Source organism: Parasteatoda tepidariorum, chromosome 1 (genome assembly GCF_982258835.1).
Source record: "Parasteatoda tepidariorum strain Cologne lab strain chromosome 1, Ptep-v5.0, whole genome shotgun sequence".
NCBI classification, from domain to species: Eukaryota; Metazoa; Arthropoda; class Arachnida; order Araneae; family Theridiidae; genus Parasteatoda; species Parasteatoda tepidariorum.
This window is the reverse complement of record NC_141755.1, coordinates 27,606,982-27,631,581: the sequence shown is the minus strand read 5'-3', so window position 1 is coordinate 27,631,581 and position 24,600 is coordinate 27,606,982. Positions and strand designations below refer to the sequence as shown.

General features: G+C 30.1%; 1 protein-coding gene across 3 annotated transcripts in view; it reads left to right on the top strand.

The window, feature by feature from the left end:
• Positions 1-24,600, top strand: part of LOC107442082 (5'-AMP-activated protein kinase subunit gamma-1) — a 158,223-nt gene that overhangs the window by 24,664 nt on the left and 108,959 nt on the right. For all 3 annotated transcript variants that reach the window (XM_087160735.1, XM_043041592.3, XM_071180070.2), the window contains one exon: positions 17,654-17,834. In XM_087160735.1, coding sequence (XP_087016861.1) covers positions 17,673-17,834 — 162 coding nt within the window. In that variant the 5' untranslated portion in view covers positions 17,654-17,672. The remainder of the gene's footprint in view (positions 1-17,653; positions 17,835-24,600) is intronic.

The following is a 24,600-nucleotide window of genomic DNA, read 5'->3' as shown; positions in this document are numbered from 1 at the left end:
ATAAAACAAAATGGGCAGAAACTTTTTGTACTTTATTTTTAAACTGTTCTTAAACTATCCATTTTGTAACAAGAATAAAATTTTATTTATCTTCTCTTTTCGCGTGGATTATGACAATTTTTTTTATAGGCAGCTATTTCCTGCTTTATTTTATGGCATTCTATTAAGCATTTTTGTAGATATGTTCTTCAAAGACCAAAAGGTAAAAGATCAAAAGAATGTATAAAAATGGCATATTTGAAGGGTGGTACTGTTTTTACTATAATATTTATGTCACGAAACTGACAATACTTCGAAAAGGGCACGCCTGTCATATTTAAACACTAACATAAGTTACTTTGCTGTGTGGTTTTTTCTTTTTTCCTTGCTCTTATCTCTTTAGCTTCTTATTTCGCGAACATTTTTATTCCAAAGTTTAGTCATATTAGTAAAGAATCTCAATTCCTGATAAAAGTTCAAACAAACGATGAACCATAAATTAATGTTCTGAAAAAGGTGTTAAATAATTTACCTTGAGCCGTAGTGTATTTTATTTTATTTTATAACCGGCGTTCAACAGCCGACTCAATTTTTGGGTTTACGACTACTTATGTCCAACTACGTATCCTTGTAATTTTGAACCTAATCCAGAAGACAAGGGAACTAATGGATGGGAGAAGTTTGTCTTCGTGGAGGGTTTTTTGATGTAAATAACCCTCATTTGCGTTACATGGAGATGAAGACAACGAGAACAGCCTGTAGGCAAGGGGGCTCTAACCCATGATCCGTCTGCCACTGAGGATATTTCGCGTCATCACTGTGGTCGGTGCAAGCCGGATGTGGAATTCGTATCCACCAGCCCTCGTTGGGATTCGAACCTAATTCACCTCATTAGAAGGCGAACGCTCTATCTCCTGATCGATCGCTGCTCAGTATTGTGCAATCAAGTCCGAAGAATATTTTGCGGTAGAATTACCGTACTGTAATATAATGACATTTCTGTTGATTAATTATTTTTATTTTTAATTCTAATTAACAAAACTGACATATACGGTATTAAAATCATTCATTTGGTAACTTTTTCGTTCATATGATAGCAGGAAATTTCGGTTTTCAAAACTAAAGTTCGTATTATCACACATTTAGTAAAAAATATAAAACAGAAAAGTATCTTAGTATTATTTATTGGCATATAAAAAATAAGTATTATTGACGTATAATATATAGAAAGACATATTGTTAAAAATTTATTATTAATATTTACAATATGTATTTTCAAAATGAAAAATTAAAATTGTTCCACATGACTTTTTCTTTTATTAACTAAGTCACATGGTTTCTAGAATTTCTCAAAGGAATTTGAGATTGAGATTTAATTTTAATTAACAAATAAATTATTTAAATTTTATGTACCCAAACAAATCTTTCATGTTTAGAGATTTTATTTTGATTATATTTCTTATAGTTAATTGAAAATAATGTGAAAAAAAATATTGCATTTCAAATTATGTGTAGTTTTCAAATAATTATTTTTTCGTTTGAAGGTGGGGCTGCATATGAGCCGTCATATGAAATGGTGCTTTTTTGCGAATAATATGCTATTTTCATATCTGCTGTGAGTTTGCAAAAGTTACTCATAGCTGTTTGGTCAAGTTTACCCTATCTTTATTTTGAAAATGGCGCAAAGCGTCAATATGGTGAAAAGCCACAGTTTTGTATAAATAAAAAGCGTTTGTGGCCTAATTTTTTAATATTTGAAAAACTACCCCAATACTACATTATGTGGGCTGATTAAAATGTGCTAAAACTAAGAATTAGGGAGTGAATTTGATAATTTTCATATAGGCGATTTTTAAAGAAGTTTAATAACTATTATAATAATTAAGTTATTTATCCGTTCTAAAACCCAGATAATTCTTCACCGCAAGATGTTTATATTGAGTACAAAACCATAGCTTTGCTCAAGCGTAAGTCACTTAAACTGTGGCTGTTTTATCTACCTTGGCGACAGAGCTCCGAAAAACAAAGTTAAAAGCGCCGTAGGCTGCGCAGAGAATGTTGAGCATAGGTAGTTATTCTGCTATTGATTGTTGGATTTTGCGTAAACCAGACAAGGTTGATACACGCTATTTTATACTTTAATTACATTTTAATTATGGTTGATAGGGCTACAAAGTTTCGACAGTTAAGAATTCTTTCACAAGGCTTTGTATGATTTAACTTGTCTCTCAAGACAAAAGAGCTCGTAAATAAAGTAATTTTGTATATAATTGGTTTGATTACATTTTAACCCTTTGACGTAGATGGGACACCGGTGTCCCTTTTAGATATTTTTTATCTGACCTTCTAATTAATAGCAAAAATATGTTTTGATAATTTTTGATTATAAAAAACAGTCGAATATTTACTAAAAATCTGTTAGATTATCGGAATTATATTTGTCCTAAAATAAAAAATCCGAAAAAAGTAGTTTGAAATTTTTTTTCTTTTTTGTGATTTAAATTCGAAAATTTATCAATAATTGATTTTTTAAATTAAAAATAATATTAATGATGCATAACTGTTTCTCTTTTAGATCTAAATAACTGCAAATGAGTGCAAATTTAGAAAAAATATTGTTTGGAAGTTAGATATGATTGGAAAGTTTTACTTTTGACGCGGAAAAAGAAACTGGTGTTTCATGCTATATTTCATAACCACAAATTACTGAATTGCTAAACATAATATTTTTCACTTATTTAGACATAAATTATAGCAAAATAATGAAAAATATGCTTAGTAAAAATTCCAAAAGGTTAATAGATATATCTTATTTTATATTATAAATATATAATGTCTTTATATTTTCAATTATAAGAACTTTCCATAGAATCACTTCTTCTCGTAAGTTATTGCATGAAAGAAATTTTTAATTATTATAATCATAATTGGTTTTTTAAAAGCTACATGTAAAATGTTTTCAGAGGAGTTTTTTTAAAAATTTAAATTTAAATTACTTTTAGTCAAACCATGTAGTCAAATAGACATTTATTATTTTACTATTATATCTTAAGAATCAAGCTGAACTTCTATGTTGCTTTTTTTTTAAATTAAATACATCGTTAAAATCTAATATGCTTTTTCTTCGTTTAAAAAAGGCACTTGCATAGAAACTGCCTTAATTAAGATATAAATGCACTGTCTCCAGAGTTTAATTAGATACCTTGTTACTGAAAATTCTGTGAAAAAAATTAAAACATTAATGAATAATTCAGGTCTTTTAAATAAGTAAAAAACTCCCTTCTTCGATTCTCGAAGAAATATTATTTTTGTAAAAAACATTCTTCGAATCAGAATGATTTTTCGAAGGCAATATTTTTCTTCTTTTCTGTAAGTGCTAAGTAAGTATAGAAAAATTCATTTTTATATATTTTAATATCACTACTTCTTCTTTTTTTAAATTTATTTCTGTAATTTATTAAATACCGAATGCTGCTTAAATTATTATGAAATCTTTTGCATAAAATAATCCAATTTACATAAAAACTTCGAAATTTTTTTTAAAATTCTTATCCTTCAACATTGTAGAAAAAGTTTTATTAGTATTTTAGTTGTATTCGAGCATATTTTTGTTGCATAAGAGCATTCTAGGTGGTTAAGGTACCGAACTGTCATTGTGATGGACTGGGGTTCAGCTCCCAGTGGCTGCTTGGAGTCCACCCAGCTTCAGAACGATAGGTACCAGCTTTTCTGACCACTTTGTCACAATCATGCTGTTCGCTACGAAATTGTGGAGCCTACGACCCCCCGGCCTACAATGAGAGCTGTTGCACGAATGCTTTAATTTTTGAGAGAATTTTAAAATTATATCCAAAATACCATATTACTTTTTTTAATTTTTAACAAAAGGCCAAAACAATTCAAAATTTTTTTTTCTTCATAAATTAAATAGGATATTCAATGTATTTACTCAACATGAGTTTTTAGTTGCCCTCTGCTTTTCTGAAAACAAATCTCTCGAAATTATAAAAAAAGGAAGAAGAAAAATCCGCTATTCCACTTAAATCGTTTTTTTTCTTCCAATGGCAGGCACTGAACTTTATTCGTTTAGCCTTAGAGGATGCCAGAGTTGTTACTCATTTCGCATGGGCACCTGTGAACCAAAGTCAAGGAGGCGAGTAACATTGCCCACGCCACACTGCCACAACCCGTTTATAGGGCATCACACACTACAGAGGACGACACAAGAGAGAGAAACATGCATGCCCAGAGCGAGATTCGAACCCGCAGCCATTGGCTTCGCAGTCAGGCGCGCTAACCGCTCGGCCACCTGGCCGGCACAGCTTAAATGTCCTATCTGAACCTGATATAAAACGTATCGTGTTTTTTTGCTTTTTTTTTAAATCGATTTTAATATATTTTAAACTTTCAGTGCCCGACTAATATTAAAAATATCATTAGTTTTAAGTGATACAAATGCAAATTATTTTGTTTTAACCACAAATAATAATAAACTTATAAATTTTTATGTTTCAACATTGAATATGTTGTATCATCAATCGATAAAAAAGCAGTATGTTACAAGAAAAGAAGTATTTAAATGATCATAATTTCTTATCATTGAATTTAATCTTCTTTTTCTTCTGAGAATGACTTATTCATACTTTATACATTGTTAGAATTTTCCTTCTAAAATTACTGTAAAAGAACCGGCAGTAGTCTGTCCATCCTATTAATCGTAAAATTTACGGTGAAGAACTTTTTTTACATTTACGGATTTGAAACCAATTACAACTAGGATTGTGTACAACAACCATGAAAAGAAATTTTACAGGGGCATTGGAACTAGGCTTTGCCTTAGGTATTGGCATTGGAATTAGATTGTGGTTGAGTGGTGTTTTATCAAATGAAACTTGGAATGTAGTTCGATTAGTTTATTTGGTTGTTTCACTTATCTTAAGAAATGGGAAATCCTAGACCTTTTGTCTAAAGCGTCATCGTGCTGCTAATACGTGAATGAGAACATCGTATTCTAATAGTCCAGGGTCGCAAATTGAGAGTGCAGGATATTAAATTCTTCATGTGTTGAAGGGAATGGAGGAAATATTGTGACGTCAACGATAGTATCAGTGGTACTGATACTTCTTCACGTCAAGTATTCATATTTTATTTATTCCAATTCATATTTATTGTCAAAAACTTGGTTAAAACGTTCGAAATACTTTTAAGTTTTAAGAATACTTTAAGTCACAGATCGTTTAAGTGTTAAGAATACTTTCATCTGACTGGAAGTTATCATTTTAAAAAGCACGTTTCTAACCTCGATAAGGTTATGTTTTATTTAAATTTTTGTGCAGCTTTGGCAACGAGCCAAAAAAAAGTCCATATCCATAAAATCATCCTTCTCTACTTCAAAAAATTCACCCCGAAGCACGTGGTTGATATTTTTAACATGTTTTTTTTTCCAGTTTATAAACTTATTTTTTGAAGAAAAAAAAGTTAACTGCTATCTTAAAAGCTGCCGTATCAGTGAGCATAAAAAAAGAACGACGCTCCATATTTTCACGAAAACGTGTTTGCTAGGAATATAAAGAGCGAACGGGCGTTATCGCCGAACACGAAAATACATTTTTCTCCTGTCTCTTTTTTTTTGTTTTCTATTTCGTCGGCATGCTCCGTTGCCAGATACTTTCTCTATTTCACTGTCGTTTTCAAGGTCAAGTTCTACAGAGGATGCAGATTTTTTTCTCTCTCTCAATGTTTACCGTCTTTTTTTTCTTCTTTCTTTTTATTTAATTTGCAGTCTCTTACATCCATTCGTCCGTTTATTTAAATTTTTTTTTTTTTAACCACTCTGTGCGAATTTCTGAACGAGTTTTTGTTATAAACTTTTCTGAAAATAGAAATGATTATATTATGCTTGAAGCCTTCTCTTGCTCTCCCTCAAATGTTCTTTTCTTGTCATTTTCTGTGATGGTTTCTAGAACTAGTGGCGTTTATCGTAAAGAAAATTTAATTTCAAGACTTAAATGAAATTAGATATTCCGTTTATTCAGTTTAGTGGTTTGTAGGAATTTACTGACAGAGGTTGAATAAAATAGGTTTCTTTTTAATTTTAATTTAATGCCTCCCTCCACAATACCGTTTCTAATCAATTTTTTTAAATGCCTTTCTCCACAATACCGTTTCTAATCAATTTTTTTAATGCTTTTCTCCACAATACCGTTTCTAATCATTTTTTTTAGAATGTCTTTCTCTACAATACCGTTTCTAATCAATTTTTTTAATGCCTTTCTCCACAATACCGTTTCTAATCAATTTTTTTAGAATGCCTTTCTCCACAATACCGTTTCTAATCAATTGTTTTAGAATGTCTTTCTCTACAATACCGTTTCTAATCAATTTTTTTAATGCCTTTCTCCACAATACCGTTTCTAATAAATTTTTTTAGAATGTCTTTCTCTACAATACCGTTTCTAATCAATTTTTTTAATGCCTTTCTCCACAATACCGTTTCTAATCAATTTTTTTAGAAGGCCTTTCTCCCCAATACCGTTTCTAATCAATTTTTTAATGCCTTTTTCCACAATACCGCTTATAATCAATTTTTTTAGAATGCCTTTCTCCACAATACCGTTTCTAATCAATTTTTAACAAGAGGTTATTCTTTCAAATGTAGGGTTATAAGTAGGGTGACCAGACGTCCCCGATTTCCGGGGATTGTCCCCGGCGAGGACCTCGTGTCCCCGGTCGGTTTGCGTCCCCGGTTTTGTCCCCGGTTATAAAATTGAAAAATTTTGTGTAAAATATTTGATAAAAATATGTTATATGTAATTTTTATTTTCTCAAAAATTTTCATACAAATTAATGTAAGCATTGAAAATTAAATGTAAACTAGTTTTTAAGAACACACTATAACTTATACTACAGAAATTTTGGAACACATAACTTTAATATCTAGTTATGTTTACATTTTTACTTAGGCTGTACGCCAGACATGTTTATATAAGAAAAGAAGTTTAAAACAAGACGTAACATGAATATTAGTTGCTGCTTTTAAAACAATTATTATCTTGGGTTACATAAAATGCCAATATTAGCTAATTTCCACTAAAAACAACAACAATTACTACATTTCAGTTTTATTTTAGAAAAATAACTAAAACATTTTATGATCAAGTAAACATTTTATAAATATCTAACCAATAAAGTATAAAACCATTTTTTATGAAATTGTTATTATTATCACTTACGACTAATTAATTTTTATAAATTCTAATTATTCTACATTTTGAAAGCCTCATAATTTGTTATCGTAATAGATATTTAGAAAAATATTTTTATTTCTTTAAAATAGATGTCAATATGGCAACAGAAACAAAAAAAAAAAAGGAAATGCAATTATTTGGAAGATCGGAAAAACGGGTTTCCATTTATTGAACCGAATCCTGATAATTCTTCTAAAGTAAAATGTACAATGTTTGGAGCAACGTTTTCAGTTGGAAGTGGAGGACGAACAGCTATAGCAGATCACATTCTTACAATTAAACACAAAGAAGCTTTGGCAGCAAAAACGAAATCCGTCAAACAGTTTTTTCGTAAGCTGGAACCATCCAAAGAAGAGTTTGACTTAGCAACATATGAAGGAACGCTTGCATTTCACACCATTCGTCACAACCAATCGTTTCGCAGCATGGACTGTACTTCAAATTTACAGAAGAAATTTGTAGACTAGAAATTTTCTTGAGCCCGAGCAAAATGCGAAGCTATCGCTGTCAATGTTTTTTCTCCGTGGGCATTTCTTGAATTGAAGAAAGATTTACAGTCTGTTCAATTTGTAACAATATCTTACGATACTTCCAATCACAATCATGTAAAATTACTTCCTATTTTAATGCGGTATTTTCAGTGGGACTGTGCTAAAGATCCAATTAATAATAAACTTGTATCACTAAACGAAATTAAAGGAGAAACTGCAAAGATTTTATCTTCAGAAATATTAAACGCACTATTCGAGTTCCAATTGAAGGATAAAATGGCTGGTTTGTCTGCGGATAATACTAACACTAATTTTGGAGGATTGTTAAGAAGAGGAACAGAAAATGTTCATACTAAACTTCAAACTGAGTTAGGAAGAGATATTTTTGGTTTTGGGTGTAATGCGCATATTATACATAATGGCGCTAAAACTGCTTTTGATTGTTTGCTTGTAGATATTGAAGTTACGGTATCTAAACTTCTTAGTTATTTTAAAATTTACACAGTCCGAATTGAAAGACTGAAAGAATTTTGTGAGTATGCTGACCAAGAATATCATCAAATTTTAGGACACATTCATGCTAGGTGGTTGACATTACTTCCTGCTGTAGAAAGAATTCTTACAATTTATTCATCTCTTAAAGAATTTATGTTGTCTGAAAAAAAGTGCCCAAAAATCTTGAAGAATTATTTTGAGAGTGAAACAACCGAGTTATGGTTGTTTTTTGCGCATTCGCATGCTGCAATTTTTAATCAAAGCATCTTGAAAATTGAAAGCGATGACAAATGTGTTATTGAATCTGGAGCGGTTGTCAAGGATTTGATATTTAAATTGAAAGCACGAAAGAATGCCAAATTTGTTCCACTTGTGGTAAAACCTGAATTGACTAAATTGATTGCTGAGAATATCATTACTGAAGATTCTTATTTAGAAACGTCGAAAGAATTCTATGAAGCTGCGATTTCATATTTAGAAGCTTGGAACGATAACAATGATCATATATGTATGATTTGAAGTGCCTTCTTTTAGATTGTAAGCCTTCACGGTCTGAATTCGACGAGGCAGTTCTGTCTCTCTCTTCAAAATGTGCAATTTTGAATGTTAATTCCGACGATTTATTTGACGAGTTTACTTATCTTGAAGGTTATTTGGATTCAAAAGACGATAAATGGTACCAATCCGTACACATAACAGACAAATGGCGCGAAATAAACAATTATTTTCAAGAAAACAATATACCATTCACAAATATCAAAAGAATTGTTGAGCTTGCAATGTGCTGGCCAAGCAGCAATGCGTTTGTAGAACGGGTATTTTCGCGCATAAATAACTATTGGACTAAAGAAAAATCGCGAATGGATGTGAATACAGTGAAAGCGATTTTATCTGTACTGATTAATTTTGATTTTTCACGTGACATATTTTCTCAATTACTCGAAAAAAATCTTGAAATTTTAAAGAAGATTCATTCTTTAGAAAAATACGGTGTTTAGAAATAGTATAATTTTAAAAGCAATACAATTGTTTTGTTAACAGATTTTAAAATTGTGTAAAAATGTTATGATCACGATTTTAACGATATAATTTTAATACTAAATTATAAAAAAAATGTAAACGAAAAAAAAAATATATTTTTTAAGATAAATGATAAAATTTTTTTGTCCAATTTTTTCCGTCGATAAAATTGGGTGGGGGGGGGGGGGTAAAGATGAGTGTCCCCGGAATTGCCCGAAAAAATCTGGTCACCCTAGTTATAAGCCTACATAATGACCCTATCCGCTTGAAAATCTTGTAAATAGTCAATTTTTTTATATATATCCATTTGGAATATTTTGACCTGCAGTTTTTAACTCATGTCAATTAGCCAAAAATTGGCCAAGATATATCCTGCCGCTCATTAAATTCTATACACTTATGTATTTTACTATCAAAATGTTTTATCATGATTATACTTATGACAATTATGTTTGTTTATAAATATATTTTGTTTAAGTTATATCTATTTTTTTAGCACGAAAAATGCGTTACCTTATGTAATGTTCAAGTCGTTTTTGCCTATATAACTATCTCCGTCCATGTCAAACATTGTCCATAAAATGAGTGAAATAATATTTTTTTTGCTCGTTGTCGGAAAAGTTTATATTTTTGATTACTAAACAAGCGCCTGCATGATTTCATGAGCACCGCAATGGCTCAGTGGTTAAGGCACTAAACTGTCCTTAAGAACTGGGGTTCGATCCCCAGTGGCAACTTGAAACTCGCTTACTTTACCTCTTGTTAGCTTTACATCGATGGGTATCGCTTGGAAAATAAAGGCAGCTGGTGTGCAATGATGATCAAATTACCACCATCATACCTTTGATCATAACATTGTGCAGCTTCTACCTCCATGATTACCCTGGCTAACAATAGGCTGTTGCAGGAATGCTTTTTATGATTACCTGAATATGATAAGAATACTGATTTTAGGGAAATTATTTTGGCAACTTTAACCCATATGCCAGGCTAAATAATCTTGAGTCGGTGGTCAAATACGATTAGAAAAACATTGGATCCAAACTAATCAATAAAATGCTCTGAGCATCTTGGGTAGTAATTGCTTCTAAATGGCTTAAGGTAATAGCTAAAGAGCCTTACTTAAATTTAGAGAAGATTTAAAACAAAATTTTGTTTTGTGTCCTAAATTATCTTGCAATGTTTCTTTCTTTAAAGAAAGTATTATATTCATTCTAAAGTTTATCATCTTTCGTATTTTTTTGACAAACTGATTAAAAAAAAACAAGAATTGTATTGAAATTAATGAAAGGTAGTATACATCTTTAAAAGGTTCAAATTTACTTTCATATCTTTACGAAACTTCTAACGTGGCTTTTTCTCAACATGATACGCTTCTAAATAAAATTAGCGCGATAGATTTATCAACAGAAACTAACTGAATATGATAACTTACTAATTTAGACTGCATATTTTTGTTTTTTATCTATTTTTTCGACACTGTTCAATTCTTAAGGGGAACATTATCACTATAATTTATCTTAATGTTAATGTCATGTTAGTTGAAATATGTTTCAACTCTGTAAAATGCAAAGTTTTTAAAATTAGTATGAATTTGAGAATTAATGCAATATTTTCGGTGCAATATAATGAGAGTATCAAATTCTTGGCAATTGTCGTTACAAAATTTCTCACCCCTTCTTTTGTTTGTTATTAACTAAATATGCGAGTGTAACGTATGAGTACTTAAAATATGCTCTATTTAAAAAAAAAAAAAAAAACGTTGTTTCTTATGCCTTTTGCCAATATCAGCAAGCCTGCTTGTAATCAAGCGAAATTTTAAGTCAGATGGTGAGTTTCTTGTTTTTTGTTCTGAGAAGTTGGATGACTTTTTGACCCCAACAGATTTAACGTGCACCAGTCACCATTTAATGCAAGGGGATTCTACTGCCGCCGGATTCGAACTCGTTGATTCGAATCGTTGGGCTCAATTTTTCACGAACATGAGCCCAACGATCTACCAAGCTGGCCATCCCGGTCATAATGTATTAGGAAAATGGGAATGATTTATACCTAAAATTAAAAATGTGCAAGATGCATGATTTTGAACCTTTAAAACACTAGGATTTATATCTTTTTTTTTTTTTTTTAAACTAAATTATATCGAAGTACATTCATTATGCTTATACTTTGTAAATAGTTAAACTCTTCCCTTCAATTTTGCTGTTTGAATGGGGAAAAAAATGCTAAGTGGGAATTTTTGATTGGGTGAAAATGATTAATGATACTCTATATCAATTTCAAGTTATCAATGCCAATCATTCATAACTTGAAATTGATATTAAGTATCATTAATATCACATCATATTCTGATTGGAATTTCTTTTTTAGTTAATTAGTATTAAGTTTATAGCACGAAAGAAAATGTTTATTTTTTGCCAGGAAGAATTAAAGCTTTATACTATTGATAGGATTATTTTCGATTGAGGTGTTCGATTACGGCCAAGCAAGTTATTTATTTAAAACTGCCCTTTCATTTTCTTCTTTTTTGTTTCCTTTGGATGTCCTGCCTGTTCTTTAACAACTACTTAATCCTGCTCCATAATACAAAAAAAAAAAAAAAACAGCAACTATTTCTTCAAGTTGTAGGCCATTAAGGCAAGGGGTGCGATTGTTCTTGTTTCCAGTAGCGCCATCTATGGCCCAGAATTTGACTTCTGCCATACCCATACGTCTAACCCATTCATAGGGCAGACCCATTCATACATCCATTCATTCCTCCACAGATCGTAATTTTGACCTGAATCAGAGAACGATCAATCTCCCATTCAGTACCCCCAGAAGTATACTTTGTTATGGGAACATGGAGACTTAATGACCCCCGTCAGAGTAAACGTGCACCAGTCACCATTTCCTACACGGGGAGTCTTCGACCCGCTGAATTCGAACTTACATTCTCAGGAACGTGAGTCCGGCGTTCTACCAACCTGGCTATACCGGCTTATTTATTCAGATACCAACTAATTATGGATTAAATGGAAATAAAATTTCTTTTAAAAACTGCGTTTTTAGGTTAACTAAAAAAGAGAAAATAATGATATTTGTGTCATAGTTAAGATTAAAAAACGTTGGAAGCATCACTTTCAAAGGAAGAGAAGGGGATATTTTCGGTTGTGATTGAAGTTCATAACGAAAGTGAGTCACCCTACGTTTCAGTTTTGATAAAAATAGAATAATTTTTTCCTTTTTAGTCTAATATTAGGGTTTGAAACTTTTTATTTCATTTTATTATTTTCTTCTTAGTTTTGCTCCTGCTAATTTGCTCTTTTCGAAAAGTTGCCGAATTCTAGATTAGTGATAAATTTTAGATAAACTTTGTTTGCTATATTTAGGAAACGATTCAAACTTGCATTGTCACCCAGTAAAAACTCCAATTCACTTTTCAGCACTGAAGCTAGTTGGAACGTTACCGAAACGTTAATTGATGTTAATTTTTCTTGTTGGAACCAGGAAGCTATTGAACCTTAACTTGTCATCTGGTTCACAGTTCCACTTATAATTTGAGTGATTTAGCTAGTCAGAAAGTTGTCGAAATTGACGATAAAATTTATTTGTTGGTAAAAATGACTAAATTATTTATCTTTGATGTCTTAGCGGTCCTATTAAAATTTGAACATTCTAGCTATTAGGAAAATTGTCAAAATTTCGATTGATGATTATGTGGCCTATTAACGATGATATGACGATAAATCCTGTTAGAAACGATCAAAAAACGACTGGAACTTGCATTTAGCACAGAGCTCCAATTAAAATATGAGAAACGCAGTTGCTTAGGGTATTGAGCGTTCACCTTTTTATGAGGTGAACCACATTAGAATCCCACCGGTGACTGGTTGATACGAATTCTGCTCCCTCGCCCCAACCATAGTGCCGACGTAAAATATTATCAGTGGTAGACAGATCATCAGGGAGAATCCTCTTGCTATCGAGTTTACTGTGGGAAGTTTTCGTGGTTTCCCACTCTATGTAACTCAAATGCCGGTCAATTTAATCAAAAAGTCCTATAGGTAAGCTAGTTTGTCCTATTGCTTGATCGAGGAGTACCCTTGTCATCTGGCTTGGGTTTAAAATTACATGGCTATGGGGTTGAACCTAGATTATCGTGAACTCAGGGTCGGCTGTTCAGTGCCGGTTGTAAAATAAAATAAAATTAAAATTTGAGATCACTCTAGCGAGTCGGAACAAGTTCGAAATTTAATTTAGAATAAAATTCGTTTTATGAAAAAATTGCGATAAATTATATTTGTGACGATCAGAAAATGATTGAAACTTTTATTGTTATTAGACACAGACCTCAAGATTTGGCAAAAATTTTATAGCTAATTAGAAAAGTAGTGAAATTTTAATCGACAACAATTTTTTCTCGCCGAAGATGTAATGACGATAATTCTGCTTATTGCTACTAAGCACAGAGTTGCAGAAGAGATTAGTCTGGAGGAGTTAAAAATTTCGATGATAAGATTCCATTCTTACTACTACGAAAACGTGTTAATAAAAACTTAGTAAATTGTTATAAGTAGTCTATAAATTAAAAAATCAGAAAAATATGGTGTGGACTTGGACTATCAATGATACTTCGAACAAAAAGTAATTATTTTTAGTCTCATGAGTTTTTTATTCCTTCTTCGAACTTTAAATACTTCTACGTATAAATATTTAAGGAAGTTAATTAAATTCGTGATATTTTAACTTCAATATTATCCTTACGAATATTTAAAACGACAATTTTATTTATCGTTGCATATATATTTCTAAAACTGCGATCGAATTAGCGACATTCCAATTTTTTAGTCTTAAATATCATGCAAACAATACCGAAAGCCGCTTTTAGCTGAGCTTTTACTTTTCCTTTTATATTAACAGGAATTCATTTTAATGGAGGAAAAAATACAGCTTTTATTGTTTACCTTCATTGTTCTGGTTCAGCAGGAATTTGCTCTTCTGTTAATCATTGATTGCCTTCAAGGTCAAGGTTACAGGGTTGAAAGGACACCTGTAATCATGCGTCGATTTTGAAGGTCGCGCCACTGCCCCATCTAAAAAGCAACGATTTCCGGCAACAATTAGAATGTATATGTAACACCGATTATAAACTCGATTTCAGCAGATTCACAGATGTGTCTATTGTATGATGTCTATTGTATCACATTATATCTACTAATTAAACTCCGATTGTATTAAGTAAATAATACTTCGAGGCGATTATTTTGAAATAAAATACTATTATGGCTACATTTATATTGTATTTTATTACGTTTATTAATTTTCAACAGATACCATATGAATGAGATATGTCTGAATTTTATTATGTCGGTATCGCATTTATATTTACTAATTAAATTTGGATTGCATTTAGTAAATAATGTTTTCAAACGATAATTTTGAAATAAAATATTATTACGACTACATTTTCATTTTTTTTTTTTTTTTTTTTTTTGTAATTTTCTCCCAGCAGTTATCAGCAAGATACATGTGAGAAAAATTTTTATTGTGTCGGTATCACATTTATATTTACTAATTAAGCTTCTATTGCATTTAGTAAATACACGAATTATTTTCAAACAATTATTTTGAGATAATGTATTATTATGACTACATTTATTTTGTATTTTACTTCATTTGTATGGGCAGTTTTCGCAGATGCATATTAGATGTATCTGTATTTTATTTTTAATGTCGGTATCACATTTATATTTTCTAAACTTCGATTGTATTAGTAAATAATATTTCCCGACAATGAAATACTATTATGATTACATTTTTCTTCTATTTTATTACAAGTATAGTTCTCATCAGATACGTATGAGATGTGTCTGTATTTTATTCGGTAAGACATTTATAGTAGTAGTTAATTAAGCTTCGTTAAGCTTTTAAGTAATAATTAAGCTTCTATTTCATTGAGTATAAATGCTATTTTCAGACGATTTTTTTGAAATGGAATATTATTACGACTACGTTTATTTTGTATTTTACTACACTTATGTTCATTTCTCAGAAAATACAGTATTTTTTTTACGTCGGTATCATATTTATATCTTTTAATTAGTTTAATTCGATTGTATTTAAATAATATTTTCCAATGATAAAATACTATAATATGACTACTTTTTTTGTATTTTACTTTAAGCAATTCTCAGCACATACGTATGAGATGTGTCTGTATTTTATTATATCGGTTTCACATTTATATTTATTAATTAAGCTACGATTGCATTTAGTAAAAATACATTATAATAGTAATATTTCAGACGATTATTTAAAATAAAATATTATTATGACTACATATATTTCGTATTTTTCTATATTTACATCGGCAGTTCTCAGCAGATAAATATGAGAAAGTTTCTGAAATTTTTAATGTCGGTATCACATTTATATTTACTAATTAAGCTTTGATTAATTTAATAAGTAATATTTTCAAGCGATAATTTTGAAATGTAATATTACTATGACTACATTTATTTTGTATTTTACATTTTTATGACTTTTTTATTATTTATTTATATCAGCAGATACATATGAGATGTGTTTGTCATTTTTTTTATGTCGGTATCGTATTTCTCTCTGTTTCGATAATATTAAGTAAAAAATATTTCTCGACAATGAAATACTATTATTATTTTGTATTTTGCTACATTTATGTATTTGGTTTGAATTGTTCGCTTTTGAATCGATTTTGTTATTTATGCTTATTGTTATGTAATCGACTGTGTATCACTTTACTATATAAGGTGATAAAGACTGTTTCAAAGTAAATAAAATACCAGTCACACCTAAATCGGGAAATAACATCTTTGCTTACTAAAGCAATTAATTTTATTACATTAAATTTGAGTATGACTTGCTAAGTCTTAAATGTGTTAAATTTAGTTTTATATATTTCATGATCTGCTTAAAACTTAACACACAGATAGAGTTGAGTCTATCTAATCTATCATTTATCGATTGTGTAATTATTTTTCATCATCTCTATTTTAACTCTCCTCATTTCCTTTGTAGTAAAGACACCAAAATATAATTGTAAAAATTGTATCTGTATAAAAATTCCATATGTATAAAAATTGTATTTTGTAAATAGATACTCGTAATATTTTCATCCACAAACGGGCTAAGCTGAACTTCTTTCAAATATTTCTAAACGTTACTATTTGCCTGTATAATGCACAAAATAATATTATTATCCATAATAATAATAATGATGGTAATCATCTGAATAACTTTTGATCTAATGATTGGATCTTCATATACTCAATCTTAATAGCTTAAGGGAGTAACCTCAAGTATGCTAATTAAGTAGTGCAGATAATATTTTATATTACGAAATATGACACGAAAACGTATTTTATCTGAATAAACATCCCTTTTTTTTCTACAGATTCGTATTTTTGACTCTCAAAATATAGGTAGGTCCCAATACAGTGGTTCAAAGCTTGGTTCATTTAATGCGTATTTAAGCGAATCGAAAAATTTTTGCACACAATTATAAAATTCGTTCATATAAAGTTAATTTAATGCAAAAAATATTTTTTTTAATAATTATTTAAAATTTTTTAAATTATTTAAATCTGTAGAATAGTTCCTGAAAAATCGAATTTTAAATATATAACTTCTTTAAAATTCGATTTCTCAGAAATTATACTATCAATTTCATTCGAATTTTTTACTGAAACTTATTAAATTCTTTAAAACGGTGTAAAAAATTTTATACATTACAATTCTAAATTTTTTCAACTATTATTAAGTGAAATTATTAAAAGTAGTATATAATTATTACGAATTATTTTTTGCAAGGAATTTTCTTCGGATTGATGAATTTTATAATTATGCTCAAAAATGTTTCGGTACGCTTAAAGAATTGTCTAGACATAGCGAAATACATAAAATTAAGGAGTTCTAACTTTGGATCGCTCTAGTAATCAAACTATAGGGACTGTATTTCACAGATTGCGGCTATCCCCTATACTTTAAAGGTCTAATTTTCAAATCCGTCAGAAAAATAATAATAATAAAGCATGTACTATATTCAGGGAAAGTGCATTATTCTGTCTGATTTCGTAACTTAAAATATCGTTTACACCAATTAATTAGTATATTTGAGATCACCCCATCGAGTTCTTCAAGGTTGAGTCCTAGTACTGAAATTCCGATCATCAAATCAAAAGTTATTTACAATGATTTTTTTGTGTTCTATACATTTATAATAACAGAAATTCAAAAAAATTATATGCTTATTATTGTGCGACTTTTACTAATAATTTTCAGTTAATGCGTTAGTTAAAATGTCATTGACCTTTTCCATTTTAACTCTAGAAGAGTAGTTAAGGACACGTTTTTGAGACGACGATCATTAATATTAATTTCTGATATATTTTCTTTTTTTAGGGAGGTGTCCAATGTCACAATGAAGGAGTTGAAAATGTTCCCGCAGATCACGGAGGAGACAGAGGAGAATCTTCTGAACTTGGAGAGCGACTCCAAAACTCCTTATTCCACAACTCCTCCTCATCTTTCATCATCATCATCTGACTCTCCTTCTGATGTTCCCAGCTCCCCCAATTACGAAGTAAGGCTCCCTTTTAAATCTATTTACTTCTGGCTAGAGTGTAATTTATGAGGAAAGTTTTATTTCCTCCGGAGATAATTTAATATTCCCTCGTTGCTAAGTTATTTAAAGCTGCTGGAGATTTATTAACATAATGGCCTGGCTTTGTAGACAAATAATGAAAAAGCATGTTTGCGTCATACAATATTTAAGCTTAAACATACCTTTAGTGAAGAGTTCACTTAAATAAAGGACCTTACAGTCGAAGAATGTTGCATAGATGAAAAAAAGCATTTGATTAATTTAGGAAACGGGATTTATATTTTTATTAAAATATTTGAAGCTGCTCTAGATTAGCATTCTTTGATTGTGTAGTAGTTTCTATGTTTTGACTATACTCACGGCAAAGCTAATCAGGGGTCTGTTTAGAAGAAATTTGGGTCCCTTAACGGACTCTTCAAAAAATATCTTTTTACAAAAACGGACCCTTCACAAAATATTTTAACTTAAAAACGGACCCTTCACAAAATATTTTAACTTAAAAACGGACCCTTCACAAAATATTTTAACTTAGAAACGGACCCTTCACAAAAAGATTTTTCTTTTAATCGGACCCTTCACAAATTTGTTTATCTTCATTAATATTTTGTTAATCGAATAAACCCTTTCCAGGGCAGAAAACAAGAAAGATGGATGTAAACGAATTAAGTTTTGTGTTCGGCAGACGATTCTTCCATTATTCGTCCGAAATGAATATTCTGCGTTCAGCATTATAGGCTAAATACCCAAATATTTGTATGTTGCATCTCTAATTTAAAAGCAGTAATTGCTGTTTATTTTTGAAAATTTAATTTTTTTAATTACAATTTTACAGTGCTGAGCATAATCTCGTTATCTATTTACTATTTTAAAACTCCTTGAAAAAGTTTTTTTTTGCAATAAAGGACCCTATTTGCACAAATTCATGAAAACAGACCCCGGTTGAAAGAATGTGAGTAATTTTTTCACAATTACACGAAAAACGGACCTTTCACAAAATGTCTGGACAGACCCCTGCTAATATTTACGTATGATCAAGGTTATGACAGCCTGCTTACGTCATTTTCCCTAGAGGACATAATACCGCGGGATAGATCTTTCATGGAACATTTTTTTCCCTTACATATAATTTAAAGTATACTGGTGTAAGAAATTAAGAGAATTTGCAGACTTGGTTGATTTTCTCTATAACTACTGAACCGATTTTAATGAAAATAATCCTCGCGAAGGAAAAATTTCTAAAACCTTAAAAGTTTTGTACAAAGCTTTAAAAATAGATAAATAGGCAATTCATTGTCATTGAGCTTTTGATAAAGATATCTGTGTGAATTATGTCTAAAAAGAGACAAAAATTAAATAATTCTTGAATTGTGTACTTTTACTTCAAGAAGAAGACCACGGATACCCACACAACTGACTTATGACGCCAGCTCTAGCTGATCATTTATTAGCAAAATGGCGTGTTAAAGTTGAGCTAAGTTTCTCCACATTGATTAGAATGTTAATCAACGTGAAGTTAACTAAATACAGGTTAGAATGTTAATCAACGTGAAGTTAACTAAATACAGGTTAGAATGTTAATCAACGTGAAGTTAACTAAATACAGTGCTGTATCACCCATCGAATTTATTGAAATATATTTCATTCTCGTCTGCGTCTTTTATTTAACTTAGATTTATTATTTATTTATGTATTTTATTGTAACCGTGATGTATTTTTGTTTTGTGTACCTGGCAACTTCGATGCATAATTAGTTTGTGTATATTCGATGCATAATACCTGTCTTTATGTTAAGTAAGAAATATATAGTGAAAGAATTGAAATATTTGTGAAAGAATCTTTGTGTAAGAATATAGAATGTATCATTTAAGAGAATTGATGCTAAACTTGCTTGTCTTACTCGAAATAGAAAACATCCAATTTGAAATAATTCATTAAAATACATCGAATTTGAAATAATCTAACTATTTTCAATTGCAAAATAAGTTCGAAAATAAGTACTACTAAAGTGTAACGCAAAAAAGGAAGGAAAGAATTCTGTGTTTTTACGATGGGCCAATTTCAGTTCATCACAGAGCAGATGCATCACCGTACTTATTATAGAACAGGGGTTTCCAAATCACGTGAGGCCGGGGGCCGCAATTAAGAACACCAGCCAAATAACGGGCCGCAGCTGTATCAAAATTTTATATAGGACTCTTTTGTTTTTGAAGGAATATTAAATATTACTGGCGGATTTTTATCAAGTTGTACAAGACAAAAGTATTGCATTACAAATAAGAATAAAAAGTAGATTTTTAAAAATATTTTATTGCATATTAAAAAATTCCGATCACAAAATTTACAAATGTAAATAATTTCGTCCAAAATGAGTGGTTTCAAAAAGTTAAATCGGAGAATTTCTTCGAGAAAATTTCTGATACGCACATGCTAAATTATATTCACAAAATACAAAAAAACCGAAATAAAAAAGAGCAACATACACTATTATTTTTGTACTTGGATAAATATTTTCTTAGATTCAAAATATGAGAAATAAATATTTTTGCAACGTTGGTATGTAAAATTTCACAGAAACGAAGAAATTAGGTTTTTTTTTTTTAACGAAGGAAAAGTATTTTAAACCATATAGAGGTTTTACGAAAATTGTCTGCAAAAAAGGACAAATAATATATTTTAGTTCGCGGGCCAAAAAAAAAAAAAAAAAAAAAAAAAAAAAAAAGGCTTCGCGGGCCGCCAGTTGGTAACCGCTGTTATAGAAGAACGAAATGTTCCTCCGAAATTTTCATGGGTACTCTAAGAAAAAGGGTTTATAAGTTTACCCCTGTAGAAGTTGCTTCACGTTGCACTAACTTACCGCGTAAGGAAACTAACATACTTAGTAAAATGAGGAACTTATGAAGTAATAGTAAGCGTAGTTATGAAACAATTATTTTATCTACAATCTTCTTATTTTGGTAAACATATATTTTTACTTTTCATCTGACAATCGTGTTTGAGGAGATTATGTTTATAAAAAAGAGGGGGAAGGAAGAAATTTAGAAAGGAGAGATGATTTCCATTTTACTGTATTTTAACTTATCGCGTATATCTGTGTCTAAATCGACTCTTTACTTTTGATTACGAAATAACAAATTTCTGATATATCGGGTGTATAAGTCAACCACTGTAAAAACCAAATCTTAAATTTTCTTAAATTAAAAAGAAAAGTCTACAAAATTTTCTTATGTTAAAAATATATCACACATTGTTCTCTTTGCCCTCAAATAAAGAGACATAAACAAATGCTGTGAGGCGTATGACGTCACTGCTAACTTTATTGAATGTGAAATAGATGATGTTCTGGAATATTTAAATTTGTAGCTTTATGATATGATTTAAAAGATTTCATTGCGCTATATTTTTTGAAATTCGCTTGAATAAATTTTCGTTACTTTTCTTATCCATAATTTTTTTTCTGAAGCTAATTTAAATTATTGCATCTTCTTTAAAAAAAACCCTGTAAATGTAAAGAGAATATGATAAAAAAAATTCAACATTAAATGTATATGATGCATTAAAAATAATTTTTTAATGGCGTAAATTGATATAGAGTTATTTATATCTGGCTCAACATTGCATCAATATTGCATAATCAACTACTATCCGACTTCATTACAGGTATATAAGTCGACCGCCTGAATCGACTAATTGAATACAACACATTAAAAATAGTTTTTCAAATGTGTGAGTTTATACAGAGTTATTCATATCAATCTCATTGTTTGCATTGCATCAATATTTTATGATCAACGACTTTTCGATTTCATTTACCGGTGTGTAAGGTCGATCCCCTGAGTTTCGTTAAATTTTTGGGGTTTGAAAAGTTTATCTATATATCGAGATACAAAATAATTTATCGAAAAACCCTAAGTATTATAGAATGTTTTAAGCAAAAGATTTTTTTCCAAATTAATTTTAACTCGAAACTTACGCTACGTCATTCAATTATCTGCATTCTATTCATCTTGAACGGAAAACAAACAGTATTGTTGTTTTTAAATTTAATCTTTTTGATTGGAGAATGACGTGCAAAGCACTTTTCCGGTACTTGGCGGAAACCTTGTAACTGTTGACGAGTTTCGACTGCAGTGACTGGATGCCATCCAAAGAGGGGTGGTTCAACGAACTGGAATTCTGAGATCGATTGCAAAATGCTTTCTACAAATAAAATAGATTGTGCTTTTAATGTTGATTGTTGAAGATTGATTGACGAATGAATAAAAAGGAGAAATACACAATTGCGTGTCTTTAAAAACGCCTTCGATCATGCAAATAAAAAGCCGCAATTTGAGTCCCTTTAAACTGAAAGCAACGTTTTTAAGTTATATTATCTTGTACTTCCTATATCAGGGGTGGCGAACCTTCATGCACCAACGTGCCATTTTTTCTAAAATATATTTTAATGAGGTCATAGACGTGCCGATAAATAGTTTTGAATTCGTGATTATTGGGTAAATAATAATACTAAATACTATCAACTCAAAACTATTTATTTACTAAAATTTTTTTTTTTTTGCAATGTTTCAGTTATACGCGTAATTCAACTTAAAGTAACATCAGTGTGACTTCTGTTGTTGCAGATTAGATGGCAAATAACATATATTAGGGTTATAAAATGTTAGTTTAAGCAGAACTGTTAATTTTTTATGCTAGTTATTTATTTTTCGCTTGTAATTTATGGTTATTAATTGCTTTTTTGGCATTAATTGTTCTTTTTTTGTGAATTTTAATTGAATTGTTAATATGCTTCATAGTGAACTTTGTGATCGGTGGCGTGCCCAAAATATTGTGTCGCGTGCCATAAGTGGCACGCGTGCCATTGGTTCGCCATCCCTGTCCTATATGATCTTCTATTCCTATTTTATCTATATTTTTCGGACTTAAAAACGAACAAATAACTTAAATTTCTTATAAATTATCATTATTTTAAAAAAAATCACCAATCAGGTGAGTTTTTTTCTTTCTAATTTGATTAATATCTGCAAAATCAATGATCAGTTTAGAGTTCAAACAAAGTTACACAGAGAAAAAAAAATATGGTAAAAACTGCCAAAAAAGGGTAAAATTGCCTGCGTTTCTGGCTCTATGGGAACACCGAAAAGTCGATAATTTTTTACCGAAGTGCTTTGATAATAATTTTGGTAAAATTAACAATAAAATGTGGTTTCATCATTTGGTGTAATTTTACCACGATACTTAAGAGCATGTCATAAATTACTTTTTATTTATTTAATTTTTTTTTACTAAATGCGTGGCAATAAGCACTATAATTTCAAAAATCAGAATTTCCGGGTACCAAGTGAATGGTTTAAATACCGTATAGATTGGTTTCATTAACCAGAATTATGTCTCTTTTTTTAGCAGGAATGTCAGCACGGTAACTGTTGCCGAATTTTTTTTTCTATGTATATTGGAATGATAGCGGTTTTCAAACAAATAACAAAAAATAAAAATATATCGAAAACGTTGTTTATGTTCATGAAATTATGACTTTTCTTAATATTGGCATTTTGCACCATTTTTCATGATTAGAGTAAAAAAATGCTGGTCAGAACAAAAACAAACCGTAAAAAAAAAAAGATAAAATCGAAGCTGATGGACCTGCCGAAATACTTTTGAATACATAAAAATGGTATATGATTGTTATAAATGCATTGATTATCTCATTAAAAAGTTTGTGGTATCTTTCATTTCATAATTTTAAAAGAAATTGAGTATAATAAATATTTAAAAATTCTGGGTGCGAGAAATTATTAAATTTGTCAGCCTTTTTTTGGGGGTCTAACGCAGTATATTATACATTATTGAATTAGAAAGATCTTCACTGAATAATTAATACTGAACATCTTATGTTGTTGTTCTTTTCGGCTGTTCTTTGCTCTAAGTCTGGCGACGATGTTAATAAACTTCAATAAAGTTTATTGACATCACTCAATCTTGACGTCATATTTCTAAAAAAAAAAATTATACAATTTAAATTTCTTTTTCATTTCGTGACAATGCAAATTTATAGATCATTTGGCAGTTAGTCAAGAAAATGATTCGCAGAACCTTAATGATTGTGTTTGCTCCGCAGCGTGCCATAAATTCTGTCAAGTACAATGACACTATAAGATGATTAACATCGAATCTCAAACTCATTTAGATGATGAGACAGTTTAAAATAGAATTAGGACAAATTTACAGATTTTAGATTAAGAACTATGTAAGTTATTCAAAAAAAAAAAAGTTTTAATTTCATACGGATACCGCATGTACTAAATACTGAATCAAAAATACTTATAATACACTGTGTTCCGCTATGGCTTTGCATAACTCTTTGAGGTAAAATTTTTAAACATATTTTTCATACATTTTGAATTTTTTTTGTATTAATTTAGGTCAAACTATCATCCTGGACAGCGGCTGCAATTTCCAATTTTAGTCCTCGATGCTAAAATTCGATCGAAATTTTCTATTAGACCGTTCGTGAGAGCTGTTTGAAAAATGGAATTTTCTCATTAGTTAAGCATGAACTATTGTTTCAAATTAAACCATTAAACGATTCGATTTTTTAAAATATTTATTTATAACATCATCAGTGATGTTTGCTAGCTTATAGCTCTATTTGATAAAAAAAGTAGTTCATTCCACGTACATATTTAAATATTTTTATGCCCTGTTTTATTCACTATGTAACTGTGTTTAACTCAACGGTCAACGTTAA